Source organism: Artibeus jamaicensis, unplaced genomic scaffold (genome assembly GCF_021234435.1).
Source record: "Artibeus jamaicensis isolate MK-2021 breed Jamaican fruit bat unplaced genomic scaffold, CSHL_Jam_final contig_447, whole genome shotgun sequence".
Taxonomy (NCBI): Eukaryota; Metazoa; Chordata; class Mammalia; order Chiroptera; family Phyllostomidae; genus Artibeus; species Artibeus jamaicensis.
In genome coordinates, this window is record NW_026521834.1 from 1,199,363 (window position 1) to 1,219,533 (window position 20,171).

At 43.5% G+C, this 20,171-nt stretch overlaps 1 protein-coding gene across 2 annotated transcripts; it reads left to right on the forward strand.

The window, feature by feature from the left end:
• Positions 1-1,350: 1,350 nt before the first annotated feature.
• Positions 1,351-14,980, forward strand: ETV3 (ETS variant transcription factor 3). Of its 2 annotated transcripts, none has more exons than XM_037132606.2 (5): positions 1,351-1,459; positions 3,304-3,359; positions 3,907-4,144; positions 5,317-5,432; positions 10,315-14,980. In XM_037132606.2, exons 2-5 carry the CDS (start codon positions 3,314-3,316, stop codon positions 11,448-11,450), a joined length of 1,536 nt encoding a protein of 511 aa, XP_036988501.2. In that variant the 5' UTR covers positions 1,351-1,459; positions 3,304-3,313; the 3' UTR covers positions 11,451-14,980. The 2 variants fall into 2 exon arrangements, with proteins under 2 accessions (XP_036988501.2, XP_036988500.2); XM_037132605.2 differs by having other exon boundaries at positions 1,352-1,459; positions 3,301-3,359.
• Positions 14,981-20,171: the final 5,191 nt, after the last annotated feature.

Here is a 20,171-nt window from a genome sequence, read left to right on the forward strand (position 1 = left end):
ATTTGACATCACTTAGCTAAATCCCAATTATTTAAAAAAGACTGTTCAACCAAACATCTAATATTTACCTATGACATTGTTCTAGGTGCTGTGCAGAACATACAAAGGGTAGGCGTTTCCTACAAAGAGCTCATGGTGTAGTTGCAGACACTGTAGTCCTAAGGAGCTAAAATTTTGGTCATTTTACTCACCTACATAGTAGGATTTTTTTTAACTAGAAAAGACATTACATCACCAATGCTATTATCCTTTCTTTTTAAACAGGAATGGCAATTTTGGACCCAAAATGCTAGTTAATTTATCACCAGCTAGGGAATGGCTAGGAACAAATAAAAAACCTGAAACTTTTCTAACACTTATGGTGATGTTTCCATATTCTTGGTGGTGTTCAGGATGTAAAAGTGTTATTAGAACAATGGTACAGGACAAAGTTTATTGCTTTATTCAAAATTGTTCAATTTTCTTCCAATTTCAACTCCACACTTTCATTTTTTACTCTAATTTATTTAATCTTTACTAATCTTCACTTCTCTCTTTTGCCTGCCTCTGGAGTGAAACCAGGCCTGGATACCACCAGCCACAGGAGGCTAGGGATGGAGATAAAGCTGAACTGCTTGGGAGCCTTTACCATTGAGCTCGACAGGAAGAACTAAAATGCTTTGGACAAATCACTTATGATTGCTTGAGCAGGAACAAAAGGTAGAGGGAAAAGAAATGGGAGATGTAGTTGAATGATTAAGAGATCCGCAAATTGCTTGGATGTGGACAAATTAAAACAATGCAGAGGGATGGGGATAAGTGGGGAACTAGTCACACTTCTATACAGGGGCAAATGCCTAAGGATGTGAAAGTGCCCATTCTCGGGGGTAGAGAACGCCCTCTGAAGTCTGGGGTCCTTTGCCTATTGTGCAGACTCTCCTCTCCGTGAGGTGGCAGCGATCTTGAGGAAGCTTTACCCGGCACCTCGGACTTTGAAGGGGGCTCTGCGACAACCCCTACCACAACCAGCGGGGCTCTAGCGGCCGCGCCTCTGCAGCGCGGGGCTGGCACGGACCCACTCTGGGCCCAACACCCCACGTACCGCCTCACACTCAATCCTCCGACCCAGTGGAGTGCCGACCCGGTAGGGCCGCGAGCCGCGAGCAAGCGCACCACCCCCGCAGCGTGACGCACGCGCCGCTCCAAGGCGGCTGCGCGGGCTGAGCGGTGGGAGGGGAGGCAGGGAAGTGAGGGGCGGAGTGCGGACTGGGTGCGAGCGGAAATCGGTCCGCAGGCAACTAGAGCGAGTGGAGACGCAGCTGGGAGACTCAAGGGAGGGCGTCACCTCCTCCCCGCCCTTTCGGGTGAGGATGGAAGTGACGACAGCAGGCGGGGAGGTCACTTCCTGCTGGGGTGGATGAGGAGGAGCCGGAGGCGCAGCGGAGGAGACTAGACCGAAGACAGACCGTTCCGGCGAGAGGTGAGTTTGGCCTCGCCACCTGGTCCCTGCGGACGGACCTCCTGAATCTCGACGGGGACGGCGTCCCTTGGGTCGGGGACGCCTGTTGGGCCACCTCCCAACCTAGCTGCCCTCACCCAGCGCCGAGGAAGGGAGGGAGCCCTGGTGTCTGAGGGGCGACGGGAACTCAGGGCAACAGTCATGCCACGGGGCGAAGGAGACCCAGCCTGAAAGCAAATGGAAAGGAGGCTCTGGGGGGCTTGAGCCGACCCCGGGTGCCGCAGCAAAGGAACCGCGATGCCAGGCTCTGCGTGCTTCACTCTTCGGGGGATGGTCGAGATCTGAGCAAGGGCGAGGGGCCTTCGTGGGGATTGCAGAGTTGGGATGAGTGGCCCTACTAGGACAATGCCCTCGAAGTGAATTTGTGAAACGCTTGCAGAGTCGCCTCTGGGCTCCTGGCAGGTGGACCTTCACGAGGGTTAATTGGGAGCTGGGATGTCAGGATAGAGCTTCCTGGTCAAGTTATTGTTGCAGCGGGATTTGAATCCAAGTCTTAGTGATTGAAGGCCATTTCTGTGGCAGGATAAAGGCCCTGCGATCCGACAGAGCCATCCAGGAGTCCAGGGCAGCTTCCTGGAGCTGTGGGGTTATTAGTGTTTTTCCTCCCTCATTGTCGCGGAGACGGGAGCAGCTAGAGAGGAAGCTTCTACCTCGGCTCCAGGCCTTGTTATTATGCATCTCGTGTCTGTGTTTGTTTTCTTCTTCCGTTGGAGTATTTATCTCATCCTCATTCTCTTGTAGTCTTACAGACTAAAACTTGCTGGCTTTCTTAATGTCGTTGATGAGACAAAAAATTCAAAGGATCTGAACGAATCCTAGGTTAGATGAAATTTCCAAGATTAGGAATTTGTCCCCACTCCACACTATTGAGGCCACTGAGGCATCTACATTCTCCCACTAATGGGGTTGCTGAGGGCTTATCATCCACCCTGAGGAACAATGAGGGGAGATCTGCCCTCTCCTGGCCACCTCTTTGGCAGTTTCACCCTTCCCTTCTTTTTGCGAAAGGATTGACTGATACATATCTGCTTGCTACTGGGAACAAGGAATTAATTGAGGAACTATAAATCTAGATGAAGTGAATTCAGATCACACCGAGACTCCCTCCATTTATTGGGCAAAAGTTCTCAGAAATACTTGCTTTTTTTTTCCATTCTATTAAAAGGAGAAAATATAAATTTTTTCTCAGAAAGATTTTAGTAATGTGTGTGTGTCTTGTATAGAGTAACTGTACATGTGTGTTTACTCTCTCCATCCCAGGGTATTTCTTAAAGAGGAGGGGGCAGTATCTGGGAATTTTCCTTCTTCCATCTCATGTAATTCAGTAAAATAAATGAAAATAAGATGTTTTTTTGAGAGGCAGATGGATTTAGATTTTTTTTCACTCTTTTTTAATCTGGTACATCTGGGTGAACTCAAGCATGTCTTGGCATCTGGGTCCATCTAGTAACAGAAGACAAACTGACTCATTTTGGCTGCCTCTTTGGACCCATTTAACAGTACCCGTACTTTCCAAAGGGATGATCAGGAGGAAGAAAGCAAATATTAAAGACAGTGTTTACCTTTTGTGGCTGAAAGTCAGGTGAAAGATAATTATGGCCTTTGAAGCTGATGACCTGAGGACCATCATTTGATGACTTGAGGATTAGCAGTTTGGAGGTGACATGTTTGAAAGAAAGAGGGTTACATAAAGGAGGAAAAGATAAGGAGAAGGAAGTTTGGGGGAAGGCTATGTCAGAAAACCTTGGCAAGATAATAAATAATGACACCTTAAAGTAATTGATGTGGCTTATATCTCTCAGCAGGAGGGTGAAAATGAAAGCAGGCTGTAGCATCGTGGAAAAGCCAGAAGGAGGTGGAGGTGAGCAAAAGTGAATCATCTGTGGTATACTTGGAATGTTCATCCATGGTTCTTTTTTGGGCTCTGTTCACAAATGCCAGGCCATGACTGATAACCTCTTAATTGGGTAGATTCTGCTAGGACAATTATAGGCTTGTTTCATTTGTACGTATATCTAACATGTCTGGTCACCATGCTTTTATCCCAAGCTTTAGAATCTCTTTCCTGTTAGAAACATAGATCTAACCTTGGAGGGAAAGGGATTTTCAACTTCTATGCCCTCGTGGAAAGTAAGTGTAAGATTTAGTAATGTATGAAGGGGTAAGAGATTGGGACACTGAGAGCTTGCTACTCAAATCTTATCAATTTGATACTTGCCTTAAAGGAAGGTAATGTCTCTGTGCTTTTCTTTTCCCTGTTGTGGTTAGCCCCAGCTGACCAAAAGTGTGTTTCTGGCATGTTTGCACAGCACTCTAGAGATTCTGAGCATTGGAATGTGTAGTCAGGGATACTGGAATGTATGTACCTAACTCCTGACAACTTTGATCTTGCCCTTTTCGTATTAAAGGGTATCAGTTTCCTGAATGGGCCTATAAAACAGAATCATCCCCAGGCTCCCGGCAGATCCAGCTGTGGCACTTCATCCTAGAGCTGCTGCAGAAGGAAGAGTTCCGCCATGTCATTGCCTGGCAGCAGGGAGAGTACGGGGAGTTTGTCATCAAAGATCCAGATGAGGTGGCTCGCCTCTGGGGCCGCAGGAAGTGCAAACCACAGATGAATTATGACAAGCTGAGCCGGGCCCTTAGGTAACAGAAAGGATCCCCATATCCACCATATCGACAGATTGGAAGGAGACTAAGCAGTTTGCTACAAGAGACTGTACTATCTAACTGAATAATGTGTAGTTTTCAAGTGGGAGTAGAAGAGCTGTTGAATCTGAGTAGCAGAGACACAGGAAGAGAAAAGGCATATCTTTGGTTATATGTAGAAGGAAATTCCAACTTAGTTGGCACTGACTTCTGACAGCACCGGTTATGCTCTGTTGTGGTGAGAGTGTATAAAACATGGATTGTAGCTCATTTATAATCCAAAAAAGTACCTTAAATTTTCTTGTTAGAACTCTGTTAGAATTTCTCTTCTTTAGGTTCTCCTTGAAGAAACTAGAAAGAGAGTGCCGCAGACACATAGAAGGAGGACTCACTGGATGGTTCTGACCTAGCTATTTAGGGACCATATCTGTGAGCTCAGTTGTCAGTCAACAGGTTACTCCAACATATCCAGTACTGATACATTGATCTGTAAGTTTTTCTCAGGTTTTTTTTCCCACTTGTCAGTCTTTATATTTCCTAACCCTTAGCCCTCGAGGAACAAGAAGGCAGTTTATAACCTTTGCTAATGAATAGATGTGAGGCAAAAGGTTCTAGGTCCGTTGAAACTCCCTGAATGAAGTTTTTTCAATATTGGTGACTCTGAGTGTAAAATCTGTGTGGCAGCTTTTCTGTTTGATGCAGGCCAAGCTGAGCTCAGTTTTCCAGATCAGAGTACACTGTTGTTTGACCTGCCACCATAAAACAGTTCCACATTCCTCCTTCTGTGGCCTCCAGACTAACCACATCAGGAGTCCCAAGAGACTTGTCTGCCCCCACCTGAATAAAGCAGAAAAGAGAAACTAGGTAGTGGCAATATACTGGAAGAGGAAGGAAATACACTGTAGGGTTGAAATTATAGAGGGTTGGAAAAGAAAGGTGCTTGGGACAGGAATGGGTGTTCAGGATCAGAATTTAGTTGAATTGAAAATTGAATGAGAAAAGTTAACCTCCTAGGTTTCCCAGCCCTAACATGAGGGCAGATCTGCAAAAGAATGATAGTGATGTTTGCCAAGAATACTTAGAGCAAGAATTGTTACTATTAGTGATTACCTAAGTGTATCACTGTCAGTAGGTAGAAGATAAATTGACATGCATTCCTGTTTTTACAGATACTATTACAACAAGAGGATCCTTCATAAAACAAAAGGAAAAAGGTTTACTTACAAATTTAACTTCAACAAGTTGGTGACGCCCAACTACCCATTCATCAACATTCGGTCAAGTGGTAAGATGCGAAGTCTCTTGGTGGGGAACAGATTTTGAGTTGAAAAAGAATCCTGAAAACCCAACCCAAGACTAGCATGTTTAAGAGGTTTTTGGAAGCACTAAAATGATGTGACCTCTTGGATTGCCTCTGTTCTTGCTCAGATGTTTCCATTCATCTCATACCAAAACTGATAGGCTCTGCAGCATCAAGATAAATGTGTTTCGTTTGTTGTTTTGGTTTCCTTTTCTGCATATTATTTGTAATCTCCTAGATAATATTATACTGTCCTCATTAGAAATACTGTTTTGTAGGTTTGTGTTGATCTTTAAGTTCAGGACTCAGTTTTAACACCCTACCCAGTGGCTCTTTCATAGACAAGAACCTGTTTCTACAGACACTTCCGATTTTCTATGAAACTACCAAACTCTTTCTTATCAAGTGAATATCATCAAAACCACAGCATCCTTGATCATAGAAGAGGAGGTTCTTGTGTTTGCAGTGAAAAGCATTTTCTTTGATCTGTACCAACAGCTCCTCAGAACAAGACTGTGGGGTTACTTACCTTCTCTTAAATGCAGCAAGGTTTCCCCTCTAGGATCTCAGATGATAGCCCTTTATCACAGCTCTTCATGGAGGTGTCAGGTCTGCCTCTCTAGAAAGTGAAGGCAGTCTCTTACAAGAGTGTGTTTGTTTGTTGATGCAAATCATACCCTGCCCAAGAAAACATTGTGTTAACCAGTTTCTGACCAACCATCAATACTGTCTTTGTGGCATTATCTATTAAGGTAAAGAAATCTAATTGTGATTGCAACCTCTCATAGAAAAGTCAGAAACAACCTGAAATTTAGAATGGGGTTGTGGCTGAGAGAATATAATGCTGAGCTCCACTGCAGATACCTAGTTGCTACACACAAGTTAGGGCAGTTTTAGCTTGATGCAGCTATCATTACATTTCCATCTCATTCTGTAGCCACTCCCTCCTGTCCCTGGGGCATACATTTAAAAAAAAAAAAAGTGGTATTGGAATGCATTTCTCTAATTACAACCTGTTTTCTTTCCTTGTGCCTAAGGGAGAGGCGTTAGGAAATCAAACCTGTTCTAAGCCACTGGAATCCTACTTCCTCAGTTTTTTCACTCTTGCCCCTTCCTGTATACCTAGAGAAATTGGGACTCTAGCTCGGCATACCACTGATTTTGAAGAATGTTTTGGTATTCATACCCTTTCAGACCACTCCCTGAAAAAAAGCTTTAGTAGTCTTCTTGTTCTTCTGTCTTTCACCCATTCTTGTCTATTGAAAAACCTAAAATTCCAGCCATTAGGCAGCCTGGAATGAGGCATCCATCAGCCCCTGGGAGTAGTACACTTTTCCAAGACAAATCTGGACTCTCACAGTCAAGACTCTGGTTTAGAGACCTAACGGTAGCGGCCTAGCACAACCCATTCTGCTTGAAAGCAACAGAACCAACATTGATCTTCGACTGAGCTCAAGATCCTAATCAGAAAAGTCACAGGGAAAGCAAAGCAGTATGTATTTTCTTCAGGCACACTGCTTGGTTGTGTGTTTCTAGATACAGATAACTTCAAAGTTATTTTTTTTGGAGTCATTGCTTCATAGAGAACTTGTACCCAGGTGGACCAAATGTTGTTTCAAGTTAACTTTTTATGACAAAGGAAATACAACACTTATTGAACTTAAAAAATGTACTATTGTTCAGTGTTTTGTGAATTATTTCATTCAACTCTGCTAGCCAGGTTAAGTATATGTCTCAGTATTATTTTACAAATGATAAAATTAAGGATGACAGCAAAGTCAAAGATTGGTCGGGGTGGGATGAAACAATTCTTGAGAGACTGAGCTACTGAAATCTAGCTCTCATTTACTAGAGCAACTGTTCTTCCTCCAAATTGGTATTCATTCATTCGGTCAACAGATAATGTGTTAAGCCCAAAGACAAAAAAAAAATTATGGAGAGCACTCTTTTCCTCAAGGAACTTCCAGTTTAGCAGGAGAGATAAGATATGTGAGGTTTCATGCAACTTGGAATGTGGAATGTGATAAGCACTCTTAAGAAGTAGGGCTGTATATCTTTAGATCTTGGAGACCAGAGAGATCATGTCTAGATGGGTGGGTTGGTACACTTGGGCTGTTTTGATCTTTGTGTTTTTAAAAATGTGGCAATACGTACTGGTTATAACATACAATAATACAAAAGTTCATAGAGTAAAAGTAAAGTTAATGTTCTCCCTTTCTCACAAGCCTATTCACAACAGTTTAGGGTAGAGTACTTAACATTTGAATAGTGTTGAAAATGTGTCTACATGCAATATCTCATTCTTATTATTAAAAGTATCCTATAAAATACTATATTAAATATATTTTAAATATTTAAGTCTTTTGAAATTAAGTTGCAGAAACTTCACCCTGTGTACTTCAGCATGTATCTCCCAGGTACAAGGACATAGACCTCCAAAACCACAATAACATTATAACACCCAGGAATTTTTAACATTGCTCCAATACTGTTATCTGATATATAATCCATATTCAAATGACATATGCTTTTTAAAGTTTTATTTTTGAACAGTGTCTTATTTTTGAATTCAGTATCTAATAATGAATTACTTACTTTGACAAGTACATGCATTTTGCTATGGACTGACACCATTCTGAGATCTTTATAAATATTAACTTTTAGTTTTCAAAACATGAGATTAGTGCTGTTATTGCCCATTTTACCAGTAAAGAAACTGAGGCACGAAAAGGTAAGTTATCCAGAGTCACACAACTAGTAAGTGGTAGGACTAGGGTTTGAACCTAGGCAAAAGGACTTACTATTTTTATTTTGCCAGAGGGGACTTAAAGACTAATTGGTTACTTGCACTAGGCTACAAGGTAGAATTCAAACCCAAATTTTCCAACCTTACTACTCAAATTTCATGTTAATTACATGAACATGATCTTCCAAAGCAGTGTTACTCAAACATTTTTTAGGTAGCAAACTTATTTTTTCAAATAAAGTCTTAGATTTACTATCTCAACATATATAATAGAGGGTAGAGAGCAAGGAAGGCTGCTGCAGTGAGAGGTGAGGGGTCAAGAATGCTACCTTCAGCATTGCTCATAGGTTTCACCTGTCTTCACTCCTTTTAAACACATTTGGAAAATGCTGTGTATTCTGTTTCCTTCTTGCAGATTTAGAGTATATCTTAGCCTGTGTAAAGACTTGAGATATCTTTCAATTAAAAAAAATAATTGTTTAGGAGACAGGACCACCTCTCACATTATGCTTAATGTTATTCAGTCCTTAAGAACACACAGAAGTGGAGTTTTTTGCTTTTAAATAGATGTGCTCTTACTACAAAATCAAGATCCAAAAGAATAGAATGTTAGCCACTGGAACCCTCTTGACTCAACTCAAATTATGTGTAAGGTCATCTCCCCTCCACCCCCCAATTGTAAGATTAAATCAGTGGCTTTATGGGGAAAGTCCTGCATTTTCTGTGAGGCATCAGTTTGGGGAATGCTGCTCTAGCTCATTGTTACTCAGTCACGTTTCTAGAAAACTAGCATATACCAGTGGACTCCAGAAGTCATGTCTGAGGATGACTCCATTATACAAATAGCAGAAGGCATCTGATTGGGAGTGATGCCTAACCACACTGAATCTTCTTTGCCCTTTTTTCCTTCTCCCTCACCTCTACCTCAGAGTGTAAAGAACCCTCCTGACATCAACAGTGATAGAAGCCACTAATTTTTCCAGGAACCCAGAGGGTCCCTGAGGCCTTAGCTGGCACACCATTCTTATGCCCTATTTATAAGAAGGGCCTTTTGGGAAGTTGAGAACTTGTGAGCCTCTGAAGTTGGTGTTTTTAACATGGTATTATTAGTACCTTAGAGTTTCAAATCTTAGCAGGTGACCTTGGAAGAAGGGAGTGGTAGGTTCTGGGATTCACCCAGCCTTCTCAATGTTTAAAAAGCATTGAAAGCAGATGGGAATGGAGATTATTATATAAAATTTGTTAGAGAAATATAGATTTGGAGAGATTGAAAAATATTTAAGTTTCTATAAAGAAGTGATTGTACATCAGAAATGATAAAAGATATACCATAAGAACAAACATATATCCTTTTTCTTGTTTTAGAGAGGGGAAGGGAGAAAAACACTGAACAGCTCCCTCCTTTCTGTGGCATTGGAATGCATCTCTTGTGTTCAATACCACAGGGTATCAAACCTGCAACCTAGATAATGTGCCATGACTGAGAATTGAACCCACAACCTTTTGGTGTATGGGATGACACTCCAACCAACTAAGCCACCTGACCAGGACAGGATCTTTCTCTTTTAATACAGTGCTTTACGTGCATGTCATTTTTAATTTTGTCAAGTTTGTTTGGTTTGATTTGATTTGATTTGTTTACATTATAGATAAGGCCAGAATTACAAAAATAAGAAAAACACTATGCACAAAGCCGATAATTAAAACAGGTGATATACACAGTATTTACAGTTGCAGAGAAGGCCCTTGTACCGATTCATTCATTGAACTGATAGTTATTGAGCAGCTACTCATTGTTAAGCCCTGAACTGCTGGAAATCTAGTAGTGAACAATAGGAAACCCTGCCTTCATTTAATTTATGTTTTAGAATACAGATAAACAAGTAAATCATATTTCAGATAGCAAACGGTACTGTGAAGACAAAGTGAGTAAGAGAGTACAGGAAAATAGCAACTAAGTTGAGAAGAGGAAGTGGAGCAGTAGTTAACTAGGAAGACAGGGAGCTAAGGGATTCAGTCTAGCTTAAGTGTTCTGAATATTTTCTTTTTAGCATAAGTAAAAGTACTTACCATGAATGACCAGACCCCTGAAGTAGCCTTTTGTTTTTTCCTCCATCGCAGGTGTGGTTCCCCAGAGTGCTCCACCAGTGCCAACAGCCTCTTCCCGGTTCCATTTTCCATCTCTGGACACTCACTCTCCAACTAGCGATGTGCAGCCAGGGCGATTCTCTACTAGCACCGTAACTGCTTCTGGCCAGGAGTTGAGTAATGGCACTGATAGAAAGACAGAGCTTTCAGAACTGGAGGATGGCTCAGCCTCTGACTGGCGCCGGGGCATGGATCTCATGTCCTCCCAGAATGCTGTCAGTGGAGGAGGGATTGGCCATCAGAAACGCAAGCCTGACATCATGCTCCCTCTATTCAGTAGGCCAGGGATCTACCCTGACCCCCACAGTCCCTTCGCTGTCTCTCCAATCCCTGGCCGAGGAGGTGTCCTTAATGTCCCCATTTCACCAGCCCTCTCCCTGACTCCCACTATCTTCTCCTATAGCCCATCACCAGGCCTGAGCCCTTTCACCAGCAGCAGTTGCTTTTCCTTCAACCCTGAGGAAATGAAACACTACCTTCATTCTCAAGCCTGTTCTGTATTCAACTACCATCTGAGTCCCCGGACATTTCCCCGTTACCCAGGGCTCATGGTTCCACCACTGCAGTGCCAAATGCATCCTGAGGAGTCAACCCAGTTTTCTATCAAATTGCAACCCCCACCAGTTGGGCGGAAGAACCGAGAGAGAGTAGAGAGCAATGAGGACTCAGCACCTGTCACTGCTGCAACCATGGCTCCTGTCCCCCCAAGAATTAAGGTAGAGCCAGCTTCTGAAAATGATCCTGAGAATCTCAGGCAGTCAGCCGGAGAGAAGAAGGAACACTCTAAAGAAGAGGGCACTGTGCCAAGGAGGACCATAGAAGAGAAAGGTACCATCTTTGCTCGCCCAGCAGCACCACCTATCTGGCCCTCTGTACCCATTAGCACCCCAAGTGAAGAACCCCTTGAGGTGACTGCAGACAGTGAAGACAGGCTTGGCAAAGAGCCCAGTGTACCTGAGAAGAAAGAAGATGCCCTGATGCCCCCCAAGCTTCGATTAAAGCGGCGCTGGAACGATGGTCCTGAAGCCCGAGAGCTGAGTAAGGATGGCACATTCCCCTGGAACGGGTCAGGACCACAGGGCTTGGCGGCGGCAGCTGCTGATGCTTAGAACTGGAAGTGGATTGGGAGCTGTTTATACTATAATCACATACATGTATCAATATTTATGTAGCGAGATTTCAGGGTGGGGGGAGGGAGGGAATTAGACTGGTTTAATCATTCTAGGGGCATAGACTTGTATTTTATGTTTTGGGGATGGGATGGGGCAACTTCTGTTGTAAATTAGGTGGGATGTGAACACACTTTTTCCTGGTGAGTAGGATACAAGAAGGGTATGAACTAAAGGAGAAAGAGCCTCTATTTCCTGTTGAGGCTAATACTTTCTGACAAACTCCCAAAGGACTGAGACACTGGTCCTATGATTGTTCAGGTTTTCTACTGTATTTATATATGAAAAGCCATTAATGAGTTTATTTTGCTCTGAGAGTTACATATAAAAGGAGAAAGGGTATGGTTGGGAGGTTAAGCAGTGAGAAACCATTAATACTCAGTATTTGCCTGAGGTGTTTCTTTATAATTATTTCAGGGGGAGAATAAGATAATCACAGTCTTACTAGGGTGGAGGGTGGGGGTATTCAGGTGTTGCTCTTTTATTTTTCCTATGTTGTTTGGCATTTTTTCTTTTTCCTCTAAAAAATGTTTTCAGGAAACATGAAGCATACTGCCAGTTAGAGGGGACTGGGAAATTCAGGCACTGAGCCTGGCTGCATGGTTGAGACAGGAAGCTCTGCTGTGAATCTTGGACTTTCATGTACTTCACCTGTTAAGAAGCCATGAGGAGTTGTAAACTCTTATTCAGGGAGGAAAGAAGAGGGCAGGAGGAAGTAACCCAATGCCTTTAAAGATGGAACAAACACAAAAATGACTTTTATTTTTCCTTTTCCATCGAGGGTTTGGGGAGCCAAACCAGAGTGTGATTATAGTGAGCTCACTGAGAGGCATGATAATGGGGAAGATGTGTTTTTGTTATGTGTGGTTCTCTTACCATTTTCTTAAGGCAAGCCTTATCGGTGAACATACTTCAACATGATACGGGTCTGTCAAAATAAACCTGTGAAAGGGCATTATCAGCTTTTCAGATAATTGGGAATTTTGGAACATGGTTAAATTTTGGGCTACTATTTAGTCATCCCTTCTTGATGTTATTGGGATGGATAGCAAAAAGGCAGGATTATGGTAGTTAAGGACAGATGATACCTGGAATTGCAGAAGGTAGCTGGGAGTACAAGTGGATGTTCCTTGAACCTGAAGGGATAGGCAAAAGAGAAGGCAACCAGATGCCCAAAGGCCTGGTATGAATGAAAGTTGGTGGGTGTCCTGTTGTGACACTGCCATTCTTGCTATACCCATTTCCCAAGCTTGTCCTAATATTCATGATCAGTTGCAGTTTACAGACAATGGGGAATTGTTTTTTCATGGTAAATATCCTTACATTGACTTCAGAGGGATGGGAAAGTATTGATCTTCTGTGAAGGAAAAGAAACCTAGACTAGGAGCAGAGAGAAGCCACAGCCAACTCTGTTTATGTGTGTGCACATGTGACTTTGTGGTGTGTGGAAATACCTGTGCCTCAGATCTACCTGGCATGGGGGCAACAGAGAAGTAACTACGTATCTGATGGTGCAGAGTGGGCACAGGGATGCTGTCTAGGGATGGAGAAATTACTGAGCCTAAGTGAATGGTACATACTAAGCATTGGAGGGTTGTCTTTTAATGTTGGGGATGGGTGTTCTTTTTTAAGCTGGAAAGCGTGCATGAGAGACAGGCTCAAGAAAGGTTAGAGCAGGTCAGAGTTGTTAGATGGTTTGGAATGACATGAGCCCATCATGCAGGGTTGGTTTTGGTTTTTTGTTGTTTTTGTGGGGTTTTGGGTGGGGGGGGTCAGTGTTCTCCCCTTGTTTAATTCAAATTCCACGAGTGACTTGTCCTTCCCTGGGAAAGGGACTGACAGAGCTGTCCCTAAGGACTCAGGCTTTGATCAGATTGCAAAGGGCTCCCTGTTCAAGCTGCTTTTGATTGGTTATGTTTTTGTCTGTTCCTTTCTCTGAACCTCGACTTACCTCGAATCAAAAAGCAAGTCCGGGCATGTGGAGGAGGTATCTCTTGTCATTGCCCGATCTAACCAGGGAGGCTGGCTGGCTGGCTGGCTGGCTACCCGGTACCCTCTTTGTCCACTAAAGGCAGGGGCCGGCAGGTGTCGGTATTAACTCAGGAATAGAAATATGAGGCCTTTAAAATAAGAGGGAGAAAAATCCATGATGCATACCTGTAACCCCCCTACAACCCAAGTGCCAGAATTCTTAAATGCTGCTTCTGTTTGAACAAAAAGTCACTGCTTTCACACTTGAAAATACTCAGAAACTGTTCAGCTCCATGAAAATGGTTTTTGGCTTTAAAAAAAAAAGATGTTTAACTGTTTCCCTTGATTGCCATTCCACCAGTAAGTTGTTGGTCAGTTTGCACTGCACACTGGGGTTAAGGTGGAGGGGAAGGGAGGATCCTTGTAGAGAGCTGACTTTGGGCTTGCTCAGAAAGTGGACCGGGAAATGTGAAGGTAGGTCATTCCTGGGGTGAAGGGGTAGGAGGTAGTCTTTCTCCCCGCAGCCTGCTCCTGGCAGCACCTGGCACTAATTAATGTAGTCTTTTTTTTTCCCCGTTCTGTGAACATTTTATCACTGTCCAGCAGCACGTAGAAAAAAGGGGGACAAAACCAGACCTATTTTCTCTCCCTCAGTTTTCCCAAATTTTGCTGTGCCAAATGTTTAAAACTTTACCAATATAGATCTTGAAATTATATTAAAAACTTGTTCGTGCAAAGTTTGCTTTTTTGACTATTGAAAATAGTAGAGGCCATTGTAAAAGGCATCCAGCCTTACTGAGCTGCTTTTTTTTTTTTTTTAATTTAAGAGAATGGCTGTGGGTGAAGAAATATAAACAATTTATCAGTCCCTTCACCCCTCGTTTTCAGCTGCTTTGCATTAAACCCAACTCACTAATACAGTCAGTTACTGCACCCTAGTCCTCCATGGGCCAAGAAGCTTTCAGAAGCATTAAAAATGAAGTATTTCACATCTCACCAAGCAGGTAGTGAGAGTTGGCTATTTGTCCCTTTTTTATTTATTCCATAATTATGTTTGTGCTTTTTGTAAAGAGTAATGGAATTTTAATTTTGATAAAAAACTTTGATCCAGTCTTTTCAAGAACTGTTGTTTTTAGTTTCTTGTGGAGGAAAAAAAAAGTCATTTAATTTCTTTTGAAGTATTTAGACATTCTTTGAGTTATAAAATTGTGCTGCAGGGATTTGTGAGGTACTTGTAAAAGATCACTAGGTAGCTCAAGCAGAGTGAAGTGTGTACATGTACATAAAGTGTGAGAGATCTGAACTCCATTGTGCAGTGCCTTTTAGATGTTCCACTTTCTATAAAGTCTTCAAATTTTTGCATATATATTATATATATGATGTAATGTTATAGAAATATATGTATAATATACATATTTTTTCCAGGGGTATCTGATAGCTCTGTATTTTGTTATGGAAATTGAAAGAAAAAAGTATTTTACCTCAGAAATTAAAGTTAAATTAAAAAAATACTTTAAGTAATGCTTGCAGAGTGTTAGTTTTGTTGTCAACACACTGAATCTGGGCGGTTATGCCCAAGGTTTTATTGCTCTTGTATAGGTACCAGCTTAGTCAGGAAGTAGGTTTCCAGTTTTTGAGTGTCAGTTTCCTTGAGTCAGTGGCTACTGCTAGATAAAGGACAACTGAAGCCTGGGACACACGTTTTCTACCTCAAGATCATTTGAGGATTGATTAGGAGTACGTGCACAGCCAGCCACCACAGCCCACACTTTGTATGATTCTATAAAATGTCCAGGATACGCAAATCCATAGAGACAGAACACAGATTACTGGTTGCCAAGGAGAGTGAAGAATCACTACTGGTGGATCAGATTTTCATTTGTAGGGTGATGAAAATGTTCTGGAATTAGTGGTGATAGTTGCGCAACAATTCAAATTTAAGAAAAAAACTGAATTACAGTCACTCTAAAAGGGTGAGTTTTATGGTATGCGAATAATAGTAAAGGTGGTTTTGTTGGTGGTGGTTTAAGTACATGACAAGCCAATGCTAGGGAAACCTCTGCCCCAGCAGAGGGGCAGGAGGAGATCTTGGTGGGATACTAAGTATCACAGGACACACCCTGAGAAAAATGGTGCCAGTAATCTCATTTCACCCTTGAGGTAAAATTACCTAGATTGCAACATTTGTAGAACCACAGCCAGTTGTTACATTTGACTTCCATGGAAGAGTCCTGTGAGTTCAGAAGACTAGCACTGAGGTGGGTGGGTGAGGCTGAAGAGGCAAACCAGGAGAGATTATGGAGGTTGTGAGGAGATGCCAGAGTTTACATTTTTATTATGCTAGCAATGGTTATCCCTCTGGTATTTTGCAAAAGCATTTGGGCTAGGCCAATGAGCATGAAGGCCATAGTCCTGAGAGACTAACCACCCATTAATAATCTTTTCAGGAAGACTATTCAACTCAGGTGGGAAAAAGCTAAGTGACAGAGGCTGACTGGTTGATTCTGTGAGGCCGACAAAGGAAAGCTGGAAATGAATGAGCTTGAATACAGACTCTCCTGCTGGGAAAACTTCCTGCTTCTTTCTCTTCCTAATGCTACTGAAAGCAAACTGAGACTAGAGTTGAAAGTGCAATTGGATATAGTTCTGAGATCAGGATCCCAGGTATCTGATTCTGCCACCCTCTGTTGACCAATGCATAGGAGTGATTGATGGTGAGCAGAGGGAAGAAGTGAGGAAGCAGATGGTGTCTGGGAATGAAAACACTGTGCAGGGACAGAGGGTGATGGGAAAGGGTGAGTCTCAGAGCCCATCAAGATAAGTGAGTAGAAAATAAAGCTTGTAAGTGGCTCCCCATTATCTCCCTGTTTACAGTCCTTAGTTTAGTTTAGAAGGCCCTTCATAATCGGGCCCCTGCTTACCCTTCCAGCCTCATCCTTAACAGACACACGCACATGTACGTACTCTCCCACCCCGCACAAAGTCCTAGTGGCTGCACCCCCAACAGCCAGTACACAGAGAGCAATTACCCTGTGCCAGGAATGTTTAAGGGCTTCTCATATTTAATCCTCATGAGGGGAACACTGAGTCACAGAAATATTAACTAGTATGCCCAGGGTTCAGGCCCCTAGAATGCCCTTATATTCTTCCATTTGGCCAATTGCATCTTATCCTTCCAAATTCCACTCAGGTCATCACCTCCAGTGCACTTCCCTGGGCACTCTTCTGTATGTGTCACAGCTCACATTGACCTCTGTACCATTGCCCTTCCATACTGTTAATGCCCTACTGGTCCATGTCAGTCACAGGGTGCTCAAGCAGCAAAGACTGGCACAAGAGTCAACTTTCCTCAGTGCCCAGCACATAGCCTGGGGCCTAAGGATGTTTGATAAAAGTTTGTTGGATGGATGGATGACAAGAAACATACAAAGAAGACTTGATCTTTGGGATAGAGGATGCAGGTTTGGAATGTGAAGCCAGGAAAAGACCTGCTGTCTCAGACATTCTGCTCCCCTCCTCTCTCAGGAGCTGGGTGTGTTAACTCCCTGAAGAAGGGAGATAAACTGGAACTGGCTCTAAGCCCATAGTCCCACCCCTGCCATTCTAATAGCTATTGCTTGGGCAGATTACAGAAGCTCTATATGCCTCATCTTCCCAATTTTATAGGATTGTCTTTAGGATTAAATGATGCATATGAAGCATTTAATACTGAAATCCTTTTTAAATAAGTAACCAAGGTGTTTTTGTGAGGCCCGCTCTCATATCATGGTTCCTGTACTTGATGGGTCTCTGTGCCTGCACATCATTCTTTCACTGGCCCCATGCACACCTTCATCTGTTTTACGGAGGAGAAAAATGAGGCCCACTGTGATTCAGATTGGTCTCCTCACTCTGAATCCCATACTTGTCACTGTCCATTGCTTTGAGTCTCTGAGGCAATGGTAAAGGCACTTTTTCCCAGCCTGTACAAAGCGATCATGCAGAATTGGAGGTATTGTGGGGGACCCCAACTTTAGTGTTTCTTCGAGTGTCAGGCCTTGTGTCCCAATCTGGAGGGCAGGAGTGGGAACCAGCACCTGTGGTCAAGCAGTCTCCTGGGGCTGAGCTGTGGGGCTGAGAAGAGGTAAAGATCAAAGTTCACACCTTCCCAGATTGTAGATGAGCCCAATCCTCACTGATAGGGCCCAGTGAAAGTAACTCCAGGATCTGGGGATCCAGTCTAGGCAGACAATGGGGAGGACGCGGCCAAAACTGGGAAGCATAGGTCTGAAGCCAAGTGGCAGCAGGCCTCTGCCCCAGTGTCACTGTCTCCTGCCTCCGTTGACAGGTGCTGACTCCATTCCAGCTCAGTCCAAAGGCTGGTCTAGGAGAATACTCAGAACCTTACAACCTTTGTCCCAGAGTGCTAAGGTCCAGCAAGGAACCTGTCACCTGGAGTCCCGCAGAGACCACACTAGGGAGGGAAGGGAAGGAGGGAGGAGAATGGAAAGACCTTTCTCTCCAGGAGCCAGAGGTCAGCCTTGAAACCAAGATCCTGGCTCCAGGGACAGGGCCTTTTGTTCCAGTGTGTCACTAAGACTTCCTCCAGTTTTTTTTTTTCCCCCAGATTCCTCAAAAAGTAACGAACAGGTGAGAGGGCGGGCATCCAGCCATAATATGAAATTTTGAGTTGTGTCTTCTTTGTATGACTTTTGCCCTCTGGGCATTAGAACTAACTAGAAGGAAAGGGAAACTAAGGTGTGTGGTTTCAAGCTATCTACAGAATACCACAGGTAAAGGAAGTTGGCTTTTATTCTTCCACTCCTGGCCCAGCTGAAAAAAAAAATATCTGCACTTGTTGAAATTTTGGTCTTCTACTGACCAACCCTTCCTACTCCCATGTTGAAAATAACAACTAACATTGACACATTTTGTTACTTAATCAAAGTTAACTTACTGATCCACAAAATAGCCCTCTGCAGAATATACCATTATTATCCCCATTTTGCAGGTGAAGAAAACAAAGGTCTATGAAGTTATGTGAATTGTCCAAGGTCAACACAGCTAGTGAGTAACCTAACCAGGCTCACCCAAAGTCTCTGACTCCACAGTTCATGTTTTTCCCTCTAACACCTCTCTGCCTCTTAGAGGTGACACATAGAGGGCAGAAGGAATGGGTGGGGGATTGGGTTGCTTTAAAGAAGTCCCTGATTTCTCTAAGGGAAACTTGTAGAATCATTGCAGGTGTGAGGTCCCCCAGATTGACCTCCAAGCTGGAGAGGGAGACACAGAAGCACATAAAGGAACATATACCTTCATCCATCCATTTGTGAAAGCTGGCAGACCCTGTGCTAGGAGACACAGCAGGTTCCTGCTCAACTCACAGTTTAAGTGGGGAAACAAGCCACTTAATGAACTGAAATACAAGGTGGACTGTGGCAAGGTGACAATAGTTTTTCATTCATTCAGCTAATATTTCCTGAGTGCCTACTGGATGCCAGGCTCTGTCCTGGGCTTTCACAGCTACATAAAGACATTCCTTACCTGCCAGGACCCTCCAGTCCTGCAGCCATGGCAGATGAGTAATGTGGTGGCTCTAACTCCTGCTCCAATGTGCTCTTCCCTCATTGCACAGCCTTTCTCCCTTACTCTTCATCCTACAGAAAGCTGTAACTTTGCTGGTTGCCAGAGAATCTTTAATACTGATTTGGTAGCAGGAACTTGGGTGTTCTCACGTACTAGGGGAGTTCTCACTCTCCCCCACACCCCACCCCCTCTCTAAAAACAAAAAAATACAAAGAGCCCCAGGACCCTCTTCTAAACAGGCAGTCCCCAGATGGCTTAGTGCCCTTCACTGTCAGCACCCACAGTGTCATCTTTGGATCAGCAGGAACCAGGGTCCTCCAGCTCTCTGCCCCAGAGTCCAGCTGAGCCTGCACCTAGCATATAAGGAACGGTCCGTAAACTGAGTATTTAGGTTGCGTACTGCCAACAACAGTGAAATGAAAGGAGCAGTTCCCTCTCCAGTCAGGTCTGGGGGAAGACTTGGTCCCTGTGCACCTAATTCTTGTCCTTAGAAAGTGTCTGTCCCATGGGGGAGAGCGGTGGAACCACCTCCCCACACCTGTCCCCAGGACACAGATGTGAGCAACTGGCCACTGATCTGGCTTGGGCTGTGGACCCCAGTGAGTGGCAAGAGATGCAGGCGTGGAGAAAGATGGAGAAAGATAGAGAGGCATAATCTAGAAGGAATGTTGAGAAAGAAGGATCAGTTTGGGAAAGGCAGAGAGATGAAGTGGAGAAGTCCTAGGTGGGGGTGGCAGATTTTGGGGGACCAGAGTTCAAGGCTGGGATGGAAGACTTAAAGACAAATTCCCTGTGGGGAGGGATGAAAGTGGAAGACGGGGGGAGGGGGGGCGGGTTGCAGCAGAGAGTAGTCAGGGGAGCAGGACTGCAAGCAAGGAGCAAACCCCAGCCCCTGCCCAGGGTACTGATCTGCTATATTACTCAATTGTAACCATATTGATCAGGTAATTGCTTTATCTCAGATCTCATCTGAACTCTGCCTGGCTTCCCCTTCTCTCTCCCTCTTGTTTTTTCCTATCAGCCTGGCATAGGGTTTCTTAATACAGAATAGATATATGTATGTATATATTAAAATATCTTAATACAGAATTGATATATGTATGTATGTATACATGTATGTGTATA

What these genes read in the sequence shown, in the direction of transcription:
- ETV3 (XM_037132606.2), top strand. Translation starts at nt 3,314, where the DNA reads ATGAAAGCAGGCTGTAGCATCGTGGAAAAGCCAGAAGGAGGTGGAG. An exon ending in AAAGCCAGAAGGAGGTGGAG is followed by an intron (nt 3,360 to 3,906) that starts GTGAGCAAAAGT and finishes TTCGTATTAAAG; the next exon opens with GGTATCAGTTTCCTGAATGG. An exon ending in AAGCTGAGCCGGGCCCTTAG is followed by an intron (nt 4,145 to 5,316) that starts GTAACAGAAAGG and finishes CTGTTTTTACAG; the next exon opens with ATACTATTACAACAAGAGGA.